This window comes from Muntiacus reevesi, chromosome 2, assembly GCF_963930625.1.
Source record: "Muntiacus reevesi chromosome 2, mMunRee1.1, whole genome shotgun sequence".
NCBI lineage: Eukaryota > Metazoa > Chordata > Mammalia > Artiodactyla > Cervidae > Muntiacus > Muntiacus reevesi.
Genome location: NC_089250.1, coordinates 65481963 through 65501646, shown reverse-complemented (window position 1 = coordinate 65501646; position 19684 = coordinate 65481963). Strand labels below are relative to the sequence as shown.

The 19684-nt window shown below is 45.5% G+C and overlaps 1 protein-coding gene and 1 non-coding gene across 2 annotated transcripts in view; both read right to left on the bottom strand.

The window, feature by feature from the left end:
• Positions 1-3124: 3124 nt before the first annotated feature.
• The window catches only part of LBP (lipopolysaccharide binding protein), a 31596-nt gene continuing 15036 nt past the window's right edge, over positions 3125-19684 (bottom strand). Inside the window, exons 6-15 of the mRNA XM_065919777.1 lie at positions 19292-19355; positions 16709-16800; positions 15399-15575; positions 13449-13508; positions 11348-11515; positions 9796-9863; positions 9240-9282; positions 6947-7010; positions 5859-5935; positions 3125-3467 (exon numbers count right to left, since the gene is read on the bottom strand). Coding sequence (XP_065775849.1) covers positions 3423-3467; positions 5859-5935; positions 6947-7010; positions 9240-9282; positions 9796-9863; positions 11348-11515; positions 13449-13508; positions 15399-15575; positions 16709-16800; positions 19292-19355 — 858 coding nt within the window. The 3' untranslated portion in view covers positions 3125-3422. The remainder of the gene's footprint in view (positions 3468-5858; positions 5936-6946; positions 7011-9239; positions 9283-9795; positions 9864-11347; positions 11516-13448; positions 13509-15398; positions 15576-16708; positions 16801-19291; positions 19356-19684) is intronic.
• On the bottom strand, positions 5396-5468 carry TRNAE-UUC (transfer RNA glutamic acid (anticodon UUC)). The gene has a single exon. It is a non-coding gene; the product is annotated as a tRNA-Glu (tRNA).

Here is a 19684-nt window from a genome sequence, read left to right as displayed (position 1 = left end):
AATGAAGGCTTCTGGGTTAGGATGCACATATGCAAGGAGCATGCCAGCCGAGGTGTCTGAGTCTCTGACTGCAGCCCCCCTCGGGGACCGCAGTGAATTGTCTGGGCACCAAGACTTGTGTGGGGAGGGTAGTTTTCCTCCACGAGGCCCGTCAGCTCAAGCTTTGTCATTGCCTACAGTAAGGTCTCAGAAATCTTACATAAGTTTTTGGGAAAGTGCTCAGTTCAGTTCAGTCGCTCAGTCGTGTTCAACTCTTTGCGACCCCATGGACTGCAGCACACCAGGCCTCCCTGTCCATCACCAACTCCTGGAGCTTACTCAAACTCATGTCCATTGAGTCGGTGATGCCATCCAACCATCTCATCCTCTGTCATCTGGACTTCAGTTAAAATGAGGAGTTAGGCTTCTCACTTATAAAAACCAATTATTGAAAACAACCTAAGGACCAGTTAATAGTGGGTTAGTTAAAAAAATTGTGGTTCATCCTCACCAGGAAATCCAATGCATCTTTAAGAAAGGGTCTGTGTATGTACACAAGTGTGGAACAGTATGAGGCTGTAGGAGGGCTCTTGGGAAGTTGGTGAAGAGGGGGAGAGTCACTTCGTAGCTAGGAAGAGCATCTCCAGGGTGGCATCTTAGTTTGTGTGGGGTGAAGTCTATGACACAGTGGCTATCAGTGGTTCTTCTATAGTCTCTTGATGGTTCTCTGATAGCCCAGAGTTCTAACTGTTACTATTAGAAAATGCTGTCTCAAGGTGTCAGAACCTGCTAGAGGACCCCAGGGCTGGCAATGGTGGTCCTGGAGCCATCCCAGCAAGACATGATGACCGTCTAACTTGAAGCTCTGCTACTGAGGGAACGTGTTTATTCTCACTGGGTAGAAATGGCCTCTCCTGCTTTGTGAGTGAGAGATACTTTGTACTTTCATAAATAAGTGTTTGTTTCCCCTGTCTCATAGCAAACCTGGTTGCTCCATACTCATCAAGTACTGGGCTTCCCCAAGTCCTTTCTTGGAGCCATTCCTTGGAAAGCCCTGGAATGACCTAGAATGCTATGAAATGAGGACTTGCTTGCAAAGTAGGCTGAGTTTCTTAAACATATGCAGAGGAGGGATACCTGGTGGTCCAGTGGCTAAGATCCCTCCCTCCAAGTGCAGGGGGCCTAGGTTCGATCCTTGTTGGGAGAACTAGATCCCACCTACTGCAACTAAGAGTTCACATGCCATAGCTAAGACCTGTGCAGCCAAATAAATAAACATTAAAAAATTAAAATATGCAGAGGAGACCAAACCATGGCTTTTACGAGCAATGTGGGGAACAGTCTCACATCACATCCAGAAGTTTGGGCCCACATGCAGGCCCCACCTATCTTACTAGTCAGTCATGCCAACCTGAGTTCTACTTGCTGGCACTTACTGGCACTTTGCCTGAGAGGTTTCTATGACTGCCAGAGCCTGCTCTGTCTATACTAGAAGAACTGGAGAACTAGTGTCCTCTAGGAGATCCCCTCAACCAGTAACTGATGGGAGATGATGTGCAGCATCCTGGCAATCTTGGCCCTTGGGTGGATCCCTGGGGAGGGTCCAACACTGGTTCCCAGGGTCCCCTCAGTGGGATTAAGGTGGACACTGGTTTGATCATGAATCTTTTGGACTTTAGCATTTAAAGGCTGCCTTCCCTTCTCCACTCACTTCCTCTCCTCCACTGGTTGCTTCCTGGGATCCTCTTCCCAATAAACTACTTGTCCCCACCTCCTTGTCTCAGAGTCTCCTTTTGGGGGGGCAGAGAAAAGCAGGTGATAAATGCATCAGCTGTTTACCAGGACCTGGTTATGCCCTGTTCTTCCCCCACCCCTGGAAGCTGGATGTGAACCCATTGTGTCCCTAGTCACCATGCAAGGAGGGGTTACCAGCAAATTTGACACGTGAGGACTTTAGAGAGCCCTTGCCTTGGGGCCCAAAGCAAGTGTGTTGGGATCAAGACTGGCTCTTTCCACCATAAGGCAAAGTTCTGAAAAGCAGGCGCTGGAGCTGGTTTTTACTGCTTCTCCTTCCCCTGTGCTGACCAGCTCAGGGCCTACAAACAGGAGATGGTTAGTAAGGATGTCCAGCCAATAAATGCTGAATCCCCAGTAGGGCTAAATAAATTCTTTTACATGGATCAACTAATATTCTCATTATAATAGTCCTGGGTCATGGATACTATTATTAGCATCCTTATTTTATAGGATAAAGTGGGGGAAAGAGGAAAGGGACCTGCCCAAGGCCACATGGCCAATCCTGGATGAAGCCAAGCTCTTCACAGTCCATCACTGGGGTGGATGATGGTGAACAAGTGCACAAAAGGGATGAGGTGAAGTCATGGCTTACCCCACCGCTGGCTGGGTGACAGTGCATCGTCCCAACTTGGAATTCATCTCTGTCACACACAGGGTAAATGGGTCTATTCCCTGTGAATTATCTGCTAGCTGGCAGCTTCATCCATCTGCTCAATAACACAACTAAAACAATATCCAACAAGCTTTCTGATTCCCAGTCCCTGGGGGCCCAACTACATAACGTGGAAATGACTCTTTGGTAAAGTCTGATCAGAGGTAGGTTGTTCAGTAATCAGAAATCATGGTTTCTTCCTCCAGGCTTGAGACTCATAAACATCAGTTGGATGAGTTTTATATTTGGGTTGGACCCAAAATCTAGATGGATCCATTTCCCCCTAATTTATACCAGTTCAATGGGGAGAAAGCAGCAGGAGGCTGAATTTTTGCTCTGGGAGATCTCCTGGTTCCTCTGTCTGTAGCAGGCAGAGAGGGAGGGAAGGAGGGGGGACATATTGAAAGGAGCCCATGAACTGTCCATGAACTGAGACAGATAAGTGCCAGAGAGAGCCAGCATCAGCACCAGCTGCAGGGCTGAGCAGGGAGCAAAATCCCGTGTTCCCTCCTGGAGGTTTCCACAGCAGCGGTGCTGAGAAATGAGAATGCAGCCAGGGCTCATCCCTGGAGACCACAGAAGGAGTTGACCATCCAAAGACCCCTTAGGTAGCAGAAGATGGGTGGTCCGGCAGTTCAGCTGAAGTACCAGGTGGTTCTTTCATTGAATCATTCAATAAATATTTATTGAGGACCTACTACATGCCAGCACTCTGCTAGGCACAGATTCGGTGGTGAATAAAAAAGACAGTGCCTGCCCTTAAAGACAGGACAGGTCAGTGGGTGGGGATGGTCTACCCTGGTGAGAAAGTAAAGTCTGGAGTCAGAGAGTGTGTGGGTGCACCAGCTGAAAGGGTAGGGTCAGAGGCCAGGTTCCCACAGCTGATAACAGAGACGTCTTCATCTTCCGAGAATCTCCAGGAAAGTGCTGCACATCTGGAAATGCGACTTGGTGATCCAGCTGTGGCCTCCAAGCCCCGTCTTCCACGTTGCCCTCAAACTCTCAGGTACCGAAAGTTGGTCCCCAAAAACAGGAAGTCCTAGGAGAGACAAGACAGGATGGGATGGTGAAAGCATCCTCTGCTCCAAAAAGACGCATCTCTGATTTAAAGGGAGGCCCACATCTGGGGAAGCACACGCTGTGTCAGAAACCAGGTCAGCACATAAATCGAGCGTGTGTCTCTGTCCCCAAGGTCTCCATAAAGCACAGCTTTTGCCGGCTACCTTTTCTAAGGTGGCAATTTATCTGTCATTTCCCAAGCTGCTGCTTTCTGGCAAACCTCATAAATGTCCTTCGTGTCACCTAAATTCTCTCTCCTTGGCAAATAACACAAAACTGTGAGCTGCTGGGGTTTACTCTCCCACCCCCTCATAAGTTTCCCTCACCTAAGGCACGGGAATTCTGAACTCAGAGCAAAATCCAATTCTTTCCCTGGTTTTTGAGGTGAGTACACATTGGCAGAGTTGACCTCAAAATTCTAATGCATGTTGATTATATATACAGTTGACCAGTTGTTAAATGAGTGTTCGGGGCCCTGATGCTCCATGGGTGGAAAATCCATGTAGAGCTTATAGTCAGTCAGCTCTCTGTATCCACGATTCCTCGCATCTGTGGTTCAGCATGCCCAGATTCAACCAGCTGTGCAGATGGTGTAATAACTTAGTATTTACTATGGGGAAAAAAAAGGGCTTCCCTGATAGCTCAGTTGGTAAAGAATCCACCTGCAATGCAGGAAACCCCAGTTTGATTCCTGGGTTGGGAAGATCCACTGGAGAAGGGATGGGCTACCCACTCCCATTATTCTTGGGCTTCCGTTGTGGCTCAGCTGACAAAGAATCTGCCAGCAGTGCAGGAAACCTGGGTTTTATCCCTGGGTTGGGAAGATCCTCTGGAGAAGGGAAAGGCTACCCAGTCTAATATTCTGGCCTAGAGAATTCCATGGACTATATAGTCCATGGGGTGGCAAAGAGTTGGATACAACTGAGTGACTTTCACTTTCACTTTTCGTTGAAAAAAAATCTGCATATAGGCCAATCTGGGGACTTTCAAAGCCGTGTTGCTTAAGGGTCAGTCTAACGAATTGTCTAATGACTTGCCTTACGCCAAACAGCTAGAAGCGCTAATCTTCACAGGAGCCCAGGGAGGTTTGGGCTACACCTCATTTGACAGAGGAGAAAACTGAGGCCAGCTGAGTGAACTGTCACTCAGTCCTTGCTTTCAACAATGATCTATCTCACTCCTCACAAGCTCTCAATAAGAGTTGGATATTGACTATCTCTGGGTCCAGAAGAGCTCCAGACATTTGTTTTTCAAACGTGCCAGGCGATGTCTGTTTCAATGTTTCTGATCACTCTGCTGCCTGTCACTGTCTTCAGTAGCTGTTATTTGCTGGATGTTGACTATGTATCAGGCACAAAGCAATATGTCCTTAAATGCTCACAAGCCTGCCAACCCAGTCCTCCCACCTCACAGATGCTGTTCTAGAAAGATAACCTGAACCGTGGGGCACAGATGGCGCATAAAATGCTCGGCCAGAATAGTGGAGAGTCTAATGAAGAATAAGACGTATTCCTCGGTATTCAAATAGTTATAAATGATGGTTCATGGCATGGTTGGGACAGTATTCAACACAGGTGGAGAGGAGACTCAATTGCAACACAAAGAAAAAAAGAGAAGAAAGAATAACAAGTCTGAGAGCTAACAAGGCACCTATCCAAAACAATTTCAAAAAGTGCTTAGAGAAAACAACAGACTGAAAGGAAGGACACCATAAGTCAGGCTGTGGGTGTGGTGGGGCAATGGGTTCATGAGGGTCAGCACACCAAACATGAATCCATGACAAACCTCTTCCACTTAAGTAATTAGAAGAAATGCTATTCTATTCCACTTTTTTCTATTCTTTTCCATTCCATTCCATTCCATTCCATTCTATGTTTTGGCCATGCACTGAGGCTTGCAGAACCTTAGTTCCCTAACCAGGGATTGAACGTGGGCCCTCAGCAGTGAAAGTGCTGAGTCCTAACCACTGGACCACTAGGGAAATCCCAAGAAATGAGAAATTTCAAAAATGCACAAATGCCTTTCAGAACCTAAACTGTTGGTGTGTTTAGGACTGCTGTATTTTCAAAATGAGCTCATCCTGAGGTTCCCCTTGGTCACCCATGGTGGGGGGTGGAGGTGGAAAAGTTGTGACACATATTGTGTCAAATCCTTCCTGCCCTAATAAAGGACAATTTATTAGGTGCTGCTTATAAAGCACACGTGGATGTCTTCATGGCATCCCAGCTGACCCCAAATTGTTCCACCCCAGTCCAGGCTTTCCCAGCTACAGGGTTGAGCTGGGTCCCACCCACTGACTTATAGCCTGCCAAGCAGGAAAGCTCACCAATCCCCTCCACAAATCCTCAGAGCCCCCCTTGAACCCACTGACCTTGTGGATCTGGAGAATGGGGTCGTAGAGCTGAATTCTCTTCAGCAGAGGGAGAGGGAAGCCTTCTGCCAACTTATCTGCAGGTAGAGGCAGAATGTTGAGAGATTTGTTAGTAAATAATTATGGAGAAAATTTTACCAAAAACAAGTTCGTCTCTGCAAACTCCATACACAGTATATTCCCATTTAATTATAACCGAAGATTGGGATTACTATTCTCAAGTTCAGATAAGGAAACTGAAGTACAGAATGGTCAAGTAACTTGTGCTAGGTCACACAGCTAGAAAGCGGAAGAACTAAGGCTTGATGCCAGGCAGGCTGACACAGGAGCCTGAACTCTCAGCCATCGTGCTCCGTGGAGGCAGAGGCAAGGATAGGGCAGTGTCCACGCATGATAAGAAGCTAGTGGGTACTTGCTCTCGGCCCCCCTACCTGTATCCTGCTTTCTACTGCAGCCAAATGAAGCAGGGCCTCATGGAAAGAGGGTTTAGGTCTTTAAGCTTTTGTTTTTGACTAAGGAGTTGGCAACTAACTGGGAAATGTAAATTTAGAGGTGGACAGGTAGCTCAAGTGCTGAAGAATCCTGCCAGTGCAGTAGCCACAGGAGACACGTGTTTGATCCTTCAGTTGGGAAGATCCCTGGAGAAGAAAAGGGCAACTCACTCCAGAATTCTTGCCTGGGAATTCCCATGGGCAGAGGAGCCTGGCGGGCTACAACCCATGGGGTCACCAAGAGTTGGACACGACTGAGCATGCATGCACCTTGCCTTGTGCTCTGCACGCTAATTTGGTCCTCAGTCTTTCACCTGTCACTTCAGGGTGTGTGTGGGCACTTCTGTGAGCCCTTCTTTCTCCCTTAGGAGGAGGTTCCTGTGCTCCCAAAACTGCCCGTGTCCCCAACCCTCCTTAGAACCGTGGAAGAAGATGAGGCGGACTTCAACACTCCCATCTCACAGACAGGCTACTGAAACTGCGAGGATAAGTGACTCGCTCAGATCACGCAGCTTGCAAGAGAGACCTGGTTCCAGCTTTCTTTTCCTCAAGGGCAGTGTCCACTCTTGACTTAGAAAAGTCCATAGTGATTCTTACCATTGACCTTGGGGTAAAAGTTGTTGAGAAGGTAATAATTGAGCAGTGCCTCCAGCAGCTCCGCCTAGTGGAGAATAGGAGAGGTACATCATAATCACATGTACTATCTTGCCCACCAACAAACCCACAAAGAACCACCCTTGGGGCTGGGGTGGTCCTGTAAGTGCCGACATGGCAAAAGCCTTGGGGGAAAAAAAAGCAAATTTCAGGTAGATACCTACATCGTGCTATTGCTTTATAAGATAAAACTACTTTGAGATGCACATTCATATGTGTACAGAGTGATAGAAAATTTTGGAAGACTACACAACCACCACGCCTACACGATCTTTCCTCTAGAAGAACATCAAGGTTTGGCTTAACCGTAAATTTAGTATTTAATTTTTCTTTTTGCAGTGAAAATGTTTTCTGAAATCACTTATATAACAAAAAATGATTTTAAAGTTGAAACAAAAATTATGAAACCCAACTTTTAATACTCACTGTGTGCCAGGTATTAGGACTCAAAATATGATATATATATATACTGGATTCACTGTAAGTCTTCAAAGTTAATATTAATGCCCCCATTTCACAGATAAGAAAACTAAGAACCACAGAATGAAAGTGACTTTCTAGAAATTGAATCCAGATTTATATGAATCTACAGGTCTTGTTTTTTGCAGTCGGTGTTGGGAAAACCTGATAGGATGACTTGAAACAAATATTTAATTAGTTTACAATATCTTTTTTTTTGGTTGCGCTAGGTCTTCGGTGCTACCCGCGGGCTTTCTCTAGCTGTGGTGAGTGCGGGCTCCTCTCTAGCTGTGAAGCCTGGTCTTCTCAATGTGGTGGCTTCTTCTGTTGCAGAGCACGGGCTCCAGGTGCATGGGCTTCAGTACTTGCAGCGCTAGGGCTGGGTTGCTCCGTGGCACATGGAATCTTCCTGGATCAGGGATCGAACCCGTGTCTCCTGCATTGGCAGGCGGATTCTTATCCACTGTTCCACCAGGGAAGTCCCAGGATGACTTTTTGTGGCTCTTTACATATGAATCATTCACTTCACAACACATTTTTACATGCCACGCACGGATACAGCATTAGTGTGTTATCACTCACGTCATCCTTCATCCTCTGAGAGGAGTCAAGCTGCGGGGCCCCTGTGAGTAGTGTCTCTCCTCACACTGAAGTGTTTATGTCCCCTGGCACCTGAGGGGCAGTCTGGTCAGTGGAGGGCAGGTAGAGGGGGGTCTGAGTATCCATAGGATGGTAAAAAGTTAGCCAACTACTGTAGGTTAAATCTTTCCATCTCCTCCTTGACCTGTGAGGAGGAACATCTCCACACTTTCCCTCTTCAGAAGTCTCCCCTTGAGTGTTTCAGCCCACGCAAATCTTCCCATTCTTTTTTCTCCTTTCATATGGGCACTTTTCGCCACGGCCACATTTCCTCTTTGTGGAAATCGTCTCTTGGTTTTGCCTGCCCAGCCATCAATTCCTTTTGTTTAAATAACAGAATTCCTATTTGCTTCAGGGGAATGCTCCTTTCCTTTCTCAGTCCATGTGGTTTGGGACTGCAAATATCGGTTCTGGGAGTGTAGATGAAACTCATGCTGGTTGATTGGCTTTGTCCAATTTCCAGCCAAGACGCTTGGCTAAAGATGGGCACTTGATTAAGAATAATCCAATGAGGACTAGCACACGATCTTGTTTTTTTTTTTTTTTAATAAAACTACAGGAAATTCGGGAATTTTCCACCAATGGGAAGAACCTGCCTAAGAATGAAGCCAACAGATAAAAACAGAATGGAGAGGCAGAGATTCTTCTCTTAATATATATATATGTTCTTTTTTTAAAAAACTGCATGAAAATTCTTTATAAACTCCATAGTGCGCTACAGTTTTCAGAAGTTTCGCACACACAATTTCATACAGTCCTATAATAACTTCCCCTGCCTTTTCAAATTGATGCATTAATCTGAACACCTGGATCCAGCTATGCCTGAAACCTCTAGCCTTAGCTTTCTTATATTTGTTTTTTAGTTGTATGATCCTATTCATTCCTCCTCTTGCTTAAGACACTTTTAGTTAGCCTTTTTTTCCTTGCAATTAAAAGAATTCTGTCCACCAAATGATTTAATTGTACACTGCCTAGTATTGGGAGGTAACTGTTCTTCTGCCTGATGTTTCTTGTCCTCAGGGACTTCTATGACTTCTAGGGCTGAGAGTAACTCTTCTTCTTCTCTATTACAGGTGCTTAGTAAATATTCTAAATTATTACCTTAATCATTTCTTACATAAAAGCAACAATAACTTACATTGAATAGTCCAACTTTAGATTCTTTCAGTTCCACTTGTATCCTATAACAAATCAGAGAAGATTCAAAGATGTGGGCGTTATGTTCAAGGGAAACCTAACGTGGGGATTCCCCAGAAGGAAACCCAACTGGAGAAGGCACAGGGCCAAGGGTATGGTAGAGTGAGAGCAAGAAAGATTATTGAGGAACCAAAAACAATGATATGGCCTTACTGGGAAGACTTGCAGAGGGGAAGTGTGTAGTGTAAAAGCACTCAATCTCTATAATTTCAGGAAGTCAGTATTGCTGATGTCTAAAATTCATAGATAAGGGAAAAACAGTAAATTCTTTAGAAGTTTGGAAGTAATGGTGGAAAGGAAGTTTAAGGAGACAGGTCCAGTGGGGGAAAACAACTGGGCCAGCTGGGCTAAAATTTAAGTTTGCTTCCTCACCCAGTGGTGGGCCCTAAGGTTGAAAGAGGATCCAATTACATCCCACCTCCAGCTGCACTGAAGCAGCTGCAGTGTCAGGAGTGAGCCCAGTTGAGCGCCCCCACGTGGGCAGTAGGCTGACTTACTTTCCTGGCTCCAAGAATCCAGAGATCTTGCTGGTGTTGAAGGTCAACATGGCAGACACATTAGTGGCCTGGAAATTCCAGTAAAAAGAAACAGGTCTCAATGAAGGAGGTTGTCATGTACAGGATGCATAACTATGAGAACTGGCTGTCTCCTCTAAACTAATACCTCACTGAGTTAAAGCAGGAACTTGCCCACTGGACTGTAGGCTACCAGGAAGCTCATTGTAGGTGCTCAATAAATGTTTGAACTTGGACTTGAACATTTTTACTTGAAATTGCTCACTACGATAGGCTTCCAAGGTGGCACTAGTGGTAAAGAATCCACCTGTAATGCAGGAAACCCAGGTCTGATCCCTGGGTTGGGAAGATCCCCTGGAGGAGCGAAAAGCAACCCATTCCAGTATTCTTGCCTGGAGAATCCCCATGGACAGAGGAGCCTAGAGGGCTAAAGTCCACAGGGTCACAGAGTTGGACATGACTGAAGTGACTTAGCATGGCTGACTGACTACGATAGCAATTAAACTTTGAACAGACTACCGAGAGAAGATGTGCGTTGCTTTGTTGCTTCATCACGTCCAGCGCTTTGCGATCCCATGGACTGCAGCCTACCAGGCTCCTCCATCAAGGGGATTCTCCAGGCAAGAATACTGGAGTGGGGTGCCATGCCCTCCTCCAGGGGGTCTTCCTGACCCAGGGATCAAACCCGAGTCTCCTGCATTGCAGGAGGATTCTTTACTGTCTGAGCCACCAAGGTACAGAGGCTTATCTCTGGAGATCTCTAAAGGGATCCTTTCTAGCTATCTCAGGGCCAAGATTCAGCTCTTAGAAATAATAACAGTAATAATAATAAATAATGTTTTAATTTAAAATATGTTGATGACAATTTCCATAACAATGACAACCAATAAATTGCACATCAACATCTGGGAGCAATTGTTACTGTTTAGCCGCTAAATCTGGACTTCCCCTTATGGACTCACTTAGTGGAACAAGCATACATCAAGTAAATAAACCTGCAAAGAGCTAATAAGTATCTTTACATAAGTCCTATGAAGAAAAATAATAGGATGCCATAAGAAAAAAAAAGTGACAAGAGTCGTAAGATAGATCAGGGATAAGGGCAATCAAGAAAGGCCAATCTTGGGACTTCCCTGCTGGTCCAGTGGTTAAGAATCTGCCTGCCAATGCAGGGGACATGCGTTCAATCCTTGGTCTGGGAACTAAGACCCCACAATATGTGGGGCAACTAAGCCTGTGCATCACAGTCTGAAGACTGCATGCCCCATAAGCTGCGCTCTACGACAACAGAAGCCAGCACGATGAGAAGCTTGTGCACCGCAACTAGAGAGTAGCCCCAGTCACTGCAACTACAGAAATAAAGACCCATAGCAACCAAAAATAAATAAATAAATAAACTTAGAAAAAAAAGAAGAGAAAGGCCTATCTGAGGATCCTTAAGTTGAGATCAATTTTACGGAATTAACCAGGTGGTCAGTGCAAGGAAGAACCAGCAGGAAAAGGCAACCACATTTGCAAAGGCTTTGAACCTTACCACACCGAGCCGGAAGACAGGCTCCTTGACGGAGTTGGGCAGGAGCACAAAGGCCTCGATCTCCATCTGGGCAGCTGTGGACAGATTCCCAGGGCTGAAGTTCAGGCATGGGGCAGAGATCACTGCTCCCTGGAGCTCCAAGTTTGTGTTGGGGTACAGTCTGGCTATCTGAGGGTGGAATGAAGAGATTATGTCGAGAAGAAAATATGCAGGTTTGCTGGGACAACCTGGAGGAAGCTAGAGCAAGCTGAGATCACCTGTTGGTTTAATTTCCACAAAATGCTCTGTGCCTTGTTCTCTTAAAGGTATCACTGGACATCCTTTCATGTCAGACATATAGAGCCTGCATCATCTTCTGGCTGAGCTGTATTCTATTCCACTGTGTGTGGGTACTGCAAATGATCTAATCTTATTGGGCATCAAGTTGTCTCCAAAGTGTTGCCTTTTAATGACTACTCCCCTGTGTACCCTTGGCTATTATTTTGGGGGATACATTCCCTGCGGAGTCCAAGGGCAAGAATATTTTTAAAGCTTCTGCCAGGTATTGCCAAACTATCCTCCAGAAAGGGTTTTTCTCTCCACACCCCTCCCTGGGCCATCGCTGAGAGCTATTGCTTCTCTAGAACCCGCGTGCCTGGCTCCCCTCCCCCTAGTCTGATAACTGCATACACCAATGTTTTTGAGATGTGACACACCTAGATTCTAGCATTTAAAAAGCTCTGGCAATTTTCTGTTTAATTAAAATTTAATCTGGGGTCAAGACTGTTCCGTGTAGGGGGGAATTTGGTGGAGGAACAGTCCCAAGAGCCTTTTAACTATGCAAATATAAAATCTACATTCTATTGTAAAAGGGAGATGTTTAGAAGGTTGAGGAGGTAAATCACTTTCCCTCAAAAGGATAGCTGATCTGCTTGTGTGTCAGGTTGATTATGATGTGAGCAGGAAGGAGGAAGGGGAGTTTCCTCCTCTTTCTGGGCAAAAAGGGCTGTTGGAGCCAGGATGTGGCCAAAGTCCCAAAGCTAGTGCCAACAATACAGCGGCAGGTTGGGCTGTTGTGGGGTTATAGGGAGAGAAGGGGCCTGCTGTGGGGGTGCCTTATGGAAGGAGGTGACCCAGGTGCTGCAGCATTTGAAGTTTAACAATTTCCCCATCATTATAATTCCTCTCAGCTATCATCAAGCCTTCTGAAAGGAACTTTAAACACTACTGCCTATCTGAGTGGTGTCTTAAGGGTACTCAGAAGTTAGAGGAGAAGACAGGTAGATTTCTTTGGGATTAAATGAGACATTGCACATAAAGAGTTTAGTCCAGCAATGACAGAGCTACAGGGTTATTCACTGTGTCACTGATACAGCAAAGAGAAAATGTACATGTCCTTCCATGGGAGACCCAGATACTCAAACTATGCTCAGTCCATAATACAATGGCAGACAGGATTCCCAGGAAAACAAGAGTGAGGAAGCTTTTTATTTACCTATACAGAATCATCTCCTGGTACAGTAGGGGAAAAAGTAAGGTGAAAATTGGTGTGTAAAATATACCTCCATTTGTGTAAAAAAACAAAGGAAAGACAAATAACATCTGTTTGTATATACACACAATCTCCCAGGAAGGATGTGTGCAATCTGATAGTATTGATAGACTTGGGGTGTGAGCTGGATGTTTAGGGGACAGGAGTGGATGGGAATTTTCACTCTATAACTTTTTAGGTCTTTTGAATCTTGAACCATGAGAATTTATTATCCATTCAAAAGATAATTTTTGTAAAGCTCCAAGAACAGGGCCTGATCCCTACTACACCCACTGTGATTGCTTGGTGTCCTTAATTGGGGTACATTTTGTGGGGCCTGTCAGTATTCCTTGGGATTGTCAGAGATCATCAGTAAGAGACTGGGTGGCGTGTGGTCCCAGGAGACACAGGGCTTGGGCCTCTGTCATTTTGACTTTGAAGGGAAACCTGTAACACCCCAGCCTTCAGTGGGGACCCCGCTGTGGGCCTTCTGACTCTTGATCAAGCTGAGAGGAGGTTGCAGGTTTTAAAGAATACTCCTGAAGGCTTTCGGGGCTCAACCTGGACCCTGAGGGCTAAGGGAAGCCTTACCCTGGGAACAAAGGCGCGGAAGGACTTGGTGTTCAGTCGAATGGTAGAATCAGGTGGAATCTGCAATGAAGGGACACAAAGAAGTTTTAGGTGCTCCGGCCAGAGCTGAAGGTCTGAAGAGAGATGGGGAAGTGAGAAGGTATTCAATAATGTAGCTTCTTGACTGCGTGCGGTTACCATGGCAACGACGAGATGCTTGTTCTGCATTCACCGTGAGCACATGAATCCCTGGAGTCCTGGATGCTCTCCTTGGGGCATAGGTGACATGCAGGACTCAATCAGAGGATCCACAAGAGTGAGATTTGCAGTCTCACAGACCTAGGTTTGACTCTAGGTTTTGTTACTATGTAATCCCAGCTGAGTCCCTTTCCCTCTCTGAGCCTCAACTTCCTCACCTATGAAATGGAGATAATTATGTGTGTGCGTGTGTGTGTGTGTGTGTGTGTGTGTGTGTGTGTGAAGTTGCTTCATTTGTGTCTAACTCTTTGCGACCCCATGGACTATAGCCCACCAGGCTCCTCTGTCCATGGGATTCTCCAAGCAAGAATACTGGAGTGGGTTGCTGGGCCCTCCTCCAGGGGATCTTCCAGACCCAGGGATGGAACCCGTGTCTCTTATGTCTCCTGCATTGGCAGGTGGGTTCTTTACCACCAGTGTCACCTGGGAAGTCCAAGAGATAATTATAGTCCCCACTTGTTGGGTTATTGTGAGAGCTAAATGAAATGGTGAGCATAAAACATCTAGCCCAAGGCCTAGCACATAGTGGGCATTCAATAAAACACAGCTACTATGATCCCTTCCGCTGAAGGAAAGGTCTGTACCACAGGTGGGAAGGGTGACTCAAAAATGACAATAGAAGTAAATGACCCTGGCGTGGATGAGAAATCATTCAAAGGCCAAATGTCACTCCATCCATCACTGCTGGTCTCCAATTTATTACCAGGATTGGCTGGACCATCCAATTTGGACTGCATTGTGTTTCTTCCACCATCCTGACATGGAACATGAGGCTTCAGCTTTCACAAAGAACTACAAGAAACAGCTGCCTAAAACCCCAGAAATTTGAAAGAAACTTAAAGAAATTTTCATGATGTGACCCACTGTAAAATGTAGTAACCTTTATCCAAAGCCACATTGGAGACAGTTTTGTTTTAGAGGTAAATACTAAGGTGACTTTCACTATGAATCCCTACATCCTGTACTCTTTCCATTTTGACTACAGGAAGCACTCACACAGATCTGTGGTTTTTAAAAAATCAATTTATGGGTCCCGTGTCTTCATAATTGTGCCTTACTTTTAACTTGGTCTTTATTTTCTATTCCATGAAATCTTATGAATTTATCAGTGTATCTATCATCCTGCCTCCTTCACTAAAATCTTTTTTTAAATCTCCACAAACCATCAGGATGAAAGAAAATATGCATGAGAACAGATCTAGGGACTTCCCTGGTGGTCCAGTGGTTAAAAACCTGCTTTCCAATGCAGGGCACACAGGTTCAATCCCTGGTCAGGGAACTAAGATCCCACATGCCATGGGAAAGCTAAACCTGAATGCTGCAGATACTGAGCCCATGTAATCTAGAGTCCATGCTCCACAACTAGAGAAGCCCCTGTGCTCCATAAGACCCAGCACGTGCACACACACACACACACACACACACACACACACACACACACACACAAAGATAACGGATCTAGACAGGAGGGAAAAGTAAAATATGGACAAGCAAGTCACAAAATCTTCCACAATTGTTATAATGGAGAAAGAACTTTGAGCTTTCTGGCTGCCAAAGTGAAAAGGGAAATTGTGCTAACATATTTTTCCTGCTCTTGATCTTTTTTCTTAGTTATAGTTTACTATTTCACTGATGTAAATGGGTGGAAAAGAAAGAGGAAGGAAGACCAAGTGACAAAGTCACCTGTGAGAGCTATTCTGCTACGAGTCTCACCATGTCATCCGTGATAGTAAAGTTCAGGAATCCCGCTTTATGATAAACTAGGCTGGCGGTGTTGAAGGCATAATCAGAGATGGCAAAGTAGACCATTCGGCTGTGTTCCTCGGGAAGGTTCATGACAGGAGCAAGGAAAGCAACTGGGAAGCGGTCCTCTAGGCTAAAAATTTCTCCCTAGAAAGAGAGAGAGAGAATCCATTTGAACTTTTCTAAGTCTATCCCAGGGCTAGACACCTGAGCTGGGAGCCTATAGAGTCTGATGAGGGAACACTGGCTAGAAACACTGCCTGAAATTCCACCATTAAAGATGTTTTCCTTGGAATCTAAAAAAAAAAAAAAAAAAAAAAGATCCAAATGAACTTGTTCACAAAATGGAAGTAGAGTCACAGATGTAGGAAGCTAACTCATGGTTACTAGAGGATGGGGCAGGGGAAGGGATAAGTTGGGATCCTGGGACTGACACATATACACTGCTAAATACAAAACAGATGACTAATGAGAACCTGCCACATAGCACAGGGAACGCTCCTCAGTAGTCGGTAATGATCTATATGGGAACAGAACCTTAGAAAAAGAGTGGATATATATCTCTCTATAACTAATTCACCTTGCTGTAGGCCCGAAACTAACACAGCACTGTAAATCATCTATGTGTGTGTGCTCAGTCACTCCGTCGTGTCTGACTCTTTGTGATTCCAAGGACTGGGGCCCGTCAGGCTCCTCTTGTCCATGGACTTTTTCAGGCAAGAATGCTGGAGTGCGTTTCCATGTTCCTCCTCCAGGGGCTCTTCCCGACTCAGGGATTGAACCCATGTCTCCTGCACTGGCAGGTGGATTCTTTATCACTAGAGTTACCTGGGACGCTCAAATAAACTATACTCCAATAAAATTGTTTTAAAAAATATGCTTTCCTTTGGGTCAAAGTGTATGTCCAGGATCCCCTAATGAAACGCTCAACAGAAGCTTTGGTGTTTTAACCTATGGGACCTCTTGGCCAGCTCTTCAGTGCCATCAAGGGCCAGCTCTGGTTAACGTCACCTGCAAGGTGGGATAGGTGAAGGAGTGGAGTTGGGGGCAGGGGAGGAAGGAAGTTTCAAGGCCTAAGTGATGTAAGACACCATGGGAGGGTCCTGGCTCTGGGAATACCCCCCACCACTCCATATTGCCCTGCCCTTGACACAGTGGGAACCACAGGGACACAGAGACAGATCTGAAGCTGGGGAACAGGAGGCCCCAAGAAAGGGCTGAGCTGAGGGAATGCCACACCGGGGCTGGACCCACTCAAGCCCCTGACCCAGGACCCTTACCTTGAACATCACATCCAGCATTTGGGCGGTTGCTTGAGGGGCCCCCATTAAGCTGTAATCAAGGCCAGCGAGATGGTCAATCTTCGTTGTGACTGTGAACCAGGGGAAGGGACAGAATTAGGATGCAGAAGTGGTGAGGGCTCTGGCTGACCCACACTCCCTCTGGAGAGGTCTCCAGAGCCCCCTGCCCCTCCACCTTAAGACCCTCCACCCAGCCCAGTGCTGGGGCAAAGAGCTCCTTTGCCAAGAAAGAGGTGACATGGTTTCTTCTATTCGGCTGATGATTTAGCCACAAGGGGACAGGTGCTTAGCCCAGAGCCTGAGCAGTTTCCAGAGTCTTACACACACACACACACACACACACACACACACACAGCCTGAGCGCAGGAGGAGCTCAGGTGTGGCAGCCCCTCCATACCCAGAAGTTCACACCAAAGAAGACATACGATAGGGAAAATTCTCCAACCGAAGATATCGCTCTTCAACTTTATAACCAAGACCTTGATCTTCAAGGAAACCAGCCTCCTTCCTACCAATATCAACAAATAACCAGGAAGGCGGGGCCATGTTCAGAGGACCCAGAGACTCCCCTCCAAGACCTTGGGGGCAGGAGCTCTCTGTCCCACATGCTGGGGCCTCTGTGCCCACGTGGGTCTCCGTTGAAGGGAAGGTTAGTGAGTGTGGAGGCCTGGGGGCCAAGGCATCAGGGAACACCTCTAATTGTTGTCCCTGCCAACTTTACCTGTGTAGCCTAGCTCTGGAGCCTCTGCCTGTAGAGAACTGTTCTATAGGTACTCTTAAGTGCAGGCAAAGAGGCAGTATGAGATGCTCTCTGCCCCATTGTTGGTAATAGGAAAGGATGACAACAAACCCACCTGTCCAGCAGCTGGGGGCTCACTAAATAAATGGAGACACATTCGTAAGATAGAACACTGTGCAGTTATTAAAATGAAATCTAGGGACTTCCTTGGAAGTCCAGTGGTTGGTGGTTACTCCACGCTTCCAATGCATGGGGCACAAGTTCGATCACTGAGTGGGGACCTAAGATCCTGCAAGCTGAGTGGCATGGCCAAAAAAAAATTGAGGTCTACATAACTATTTTGGAAAACTGTTTGGCAAGATCTGGTAAGGCTGAACCTAGGCACATCACAGGAAACTGTAATTTCTCTCCTGCCTATATACCCCAAGATGCATGTCCATATGACCTAGAATATTCCCAGCAGCACTACCCACAATGATTTAGAACTGAAACTACCCAAATGGCTTTCAACAGGTCTATAGATAAACAAATGGAGAGACGTTATGGCTGATTCATGTTGTTGTACAGAAGCCAACACAACATTGTAAAGCAATTATCCTCCAAATTAAAAAAAAAATGGAAAGACGTGGACACAGTGGATGACACAGTAGGAGAGTGAATGAACTCACAATATGGAACAACATGGATTGACCTCATATTTTATTATTTTTTTAAGATTTTCTTTATGTGAATCGTTTTTAAAGTTGAATTTGTTATTGAATTTGTTACAATATAACTTTGGTTTTATGTTTTGGTTGTTTTAGCTGCAAGTCATGTGGGATCTTAGCTCCCCAACCAGGGATTGAACCCACATCCCCGGCACTGGAAGGCGAAGTCTTAATCTCTGGACCACCAGGGAGGTCCATGGAGTGACCTCATATCTTAAAGTTGGACAGAGAAAGACTTCTGCTTTTGATAAAAGACTGTGATTACTGTATGGGTCCATTCATGTACCAAGTGCAAAGCTGATCTTTGCTGGAAAAAGTAGAGAGGATGGTCACCCTTGAGGGTTGGGTAGTGCCAGAAGGAGACATGAATGGACTCTGAAAGGCCAATCATGTTCTGTATATTGATCTGGAAGCTGATAAGTGCGTGTGCTCAGTTTGTGAAAAATTTTTAAAAACTCCACTTACAGTTTGAGCACTTTTCTCTCTGTATTGACTTCCACAAAAACATTTTTAAAAATGAGATCTGTTTATATGTGCTGATGGAAGAAGATCTCCAAGGTATACAGGCTACAAAAGAACAATGTTTCTACTATTATAGACTAATGTATATATCCATAATTATGCATATTCACATATATTCATGAACAAAAGTAATACATATGTGAATGTATAGTGGTGGTGGTGGTTTAGCTGCTAAGTCGTGTCCGACTCTTTGTGACCCCATGGACTGTACCCCACCAGGCTCCTCTGTCCAGGGGATTTCCCAGGCAAGAATACTGGAGTTGCCGTTGATTTCTCCAGGGGATCCTCCCAGACCAGGGATTGAACTCCTGCATTGCAGGTGAATTCTTTTACTGATAAACCACCAGGGAAGCCCATGTGAATGTATATTCATATGCTTATGTATGTGTATATTTATATTTGTACATGCAAAGGAAACATCTGAGAGTACACACTCAAAACAGAGTTTACCTCTTAGAAGAAAATTTGGGGAGGAAAGGGGACTTTTAATTTTTACTTTCAACACTGCTGCTCCATGTAAGGTTTCATAAGGTACATATTAATGTATGCGCTTATAAAAATTAATGAGAATCAAGGATGGGTGGAGTGTCCTACCTGGCAGAGTTTGGAGATAAGGCTGTAGCTCAGAGGTCACTGAGTCCTGAATAATTTCGCAGATCTGAAAAATACGGGAAAAGAAAGCCCGAGTGAGTTTGCTGGCTTTGGTCTGGCCCTGTGCTAATTGCTTCAGTCCTATTTCACATCTTTGCTAGTTGGTCATTGATTCTACAAATATTTATAAGTGCTTATGATGTGCCAGGTACCGAGAAAATAGAAATAACCAAAAACATGTCTGCCCCGACGTGGACCTCAATAGAGTCCAGTTGGGCCTGTTAAAGTCCATCACAGGACTGGAGATCAGAGCTAGGTAATTGCCTATGCAGCCGGATGAGGCAACACGGCTGGAGGCACCGCCTGAAACTCCATCATGAAAGACGTATTCCTTTG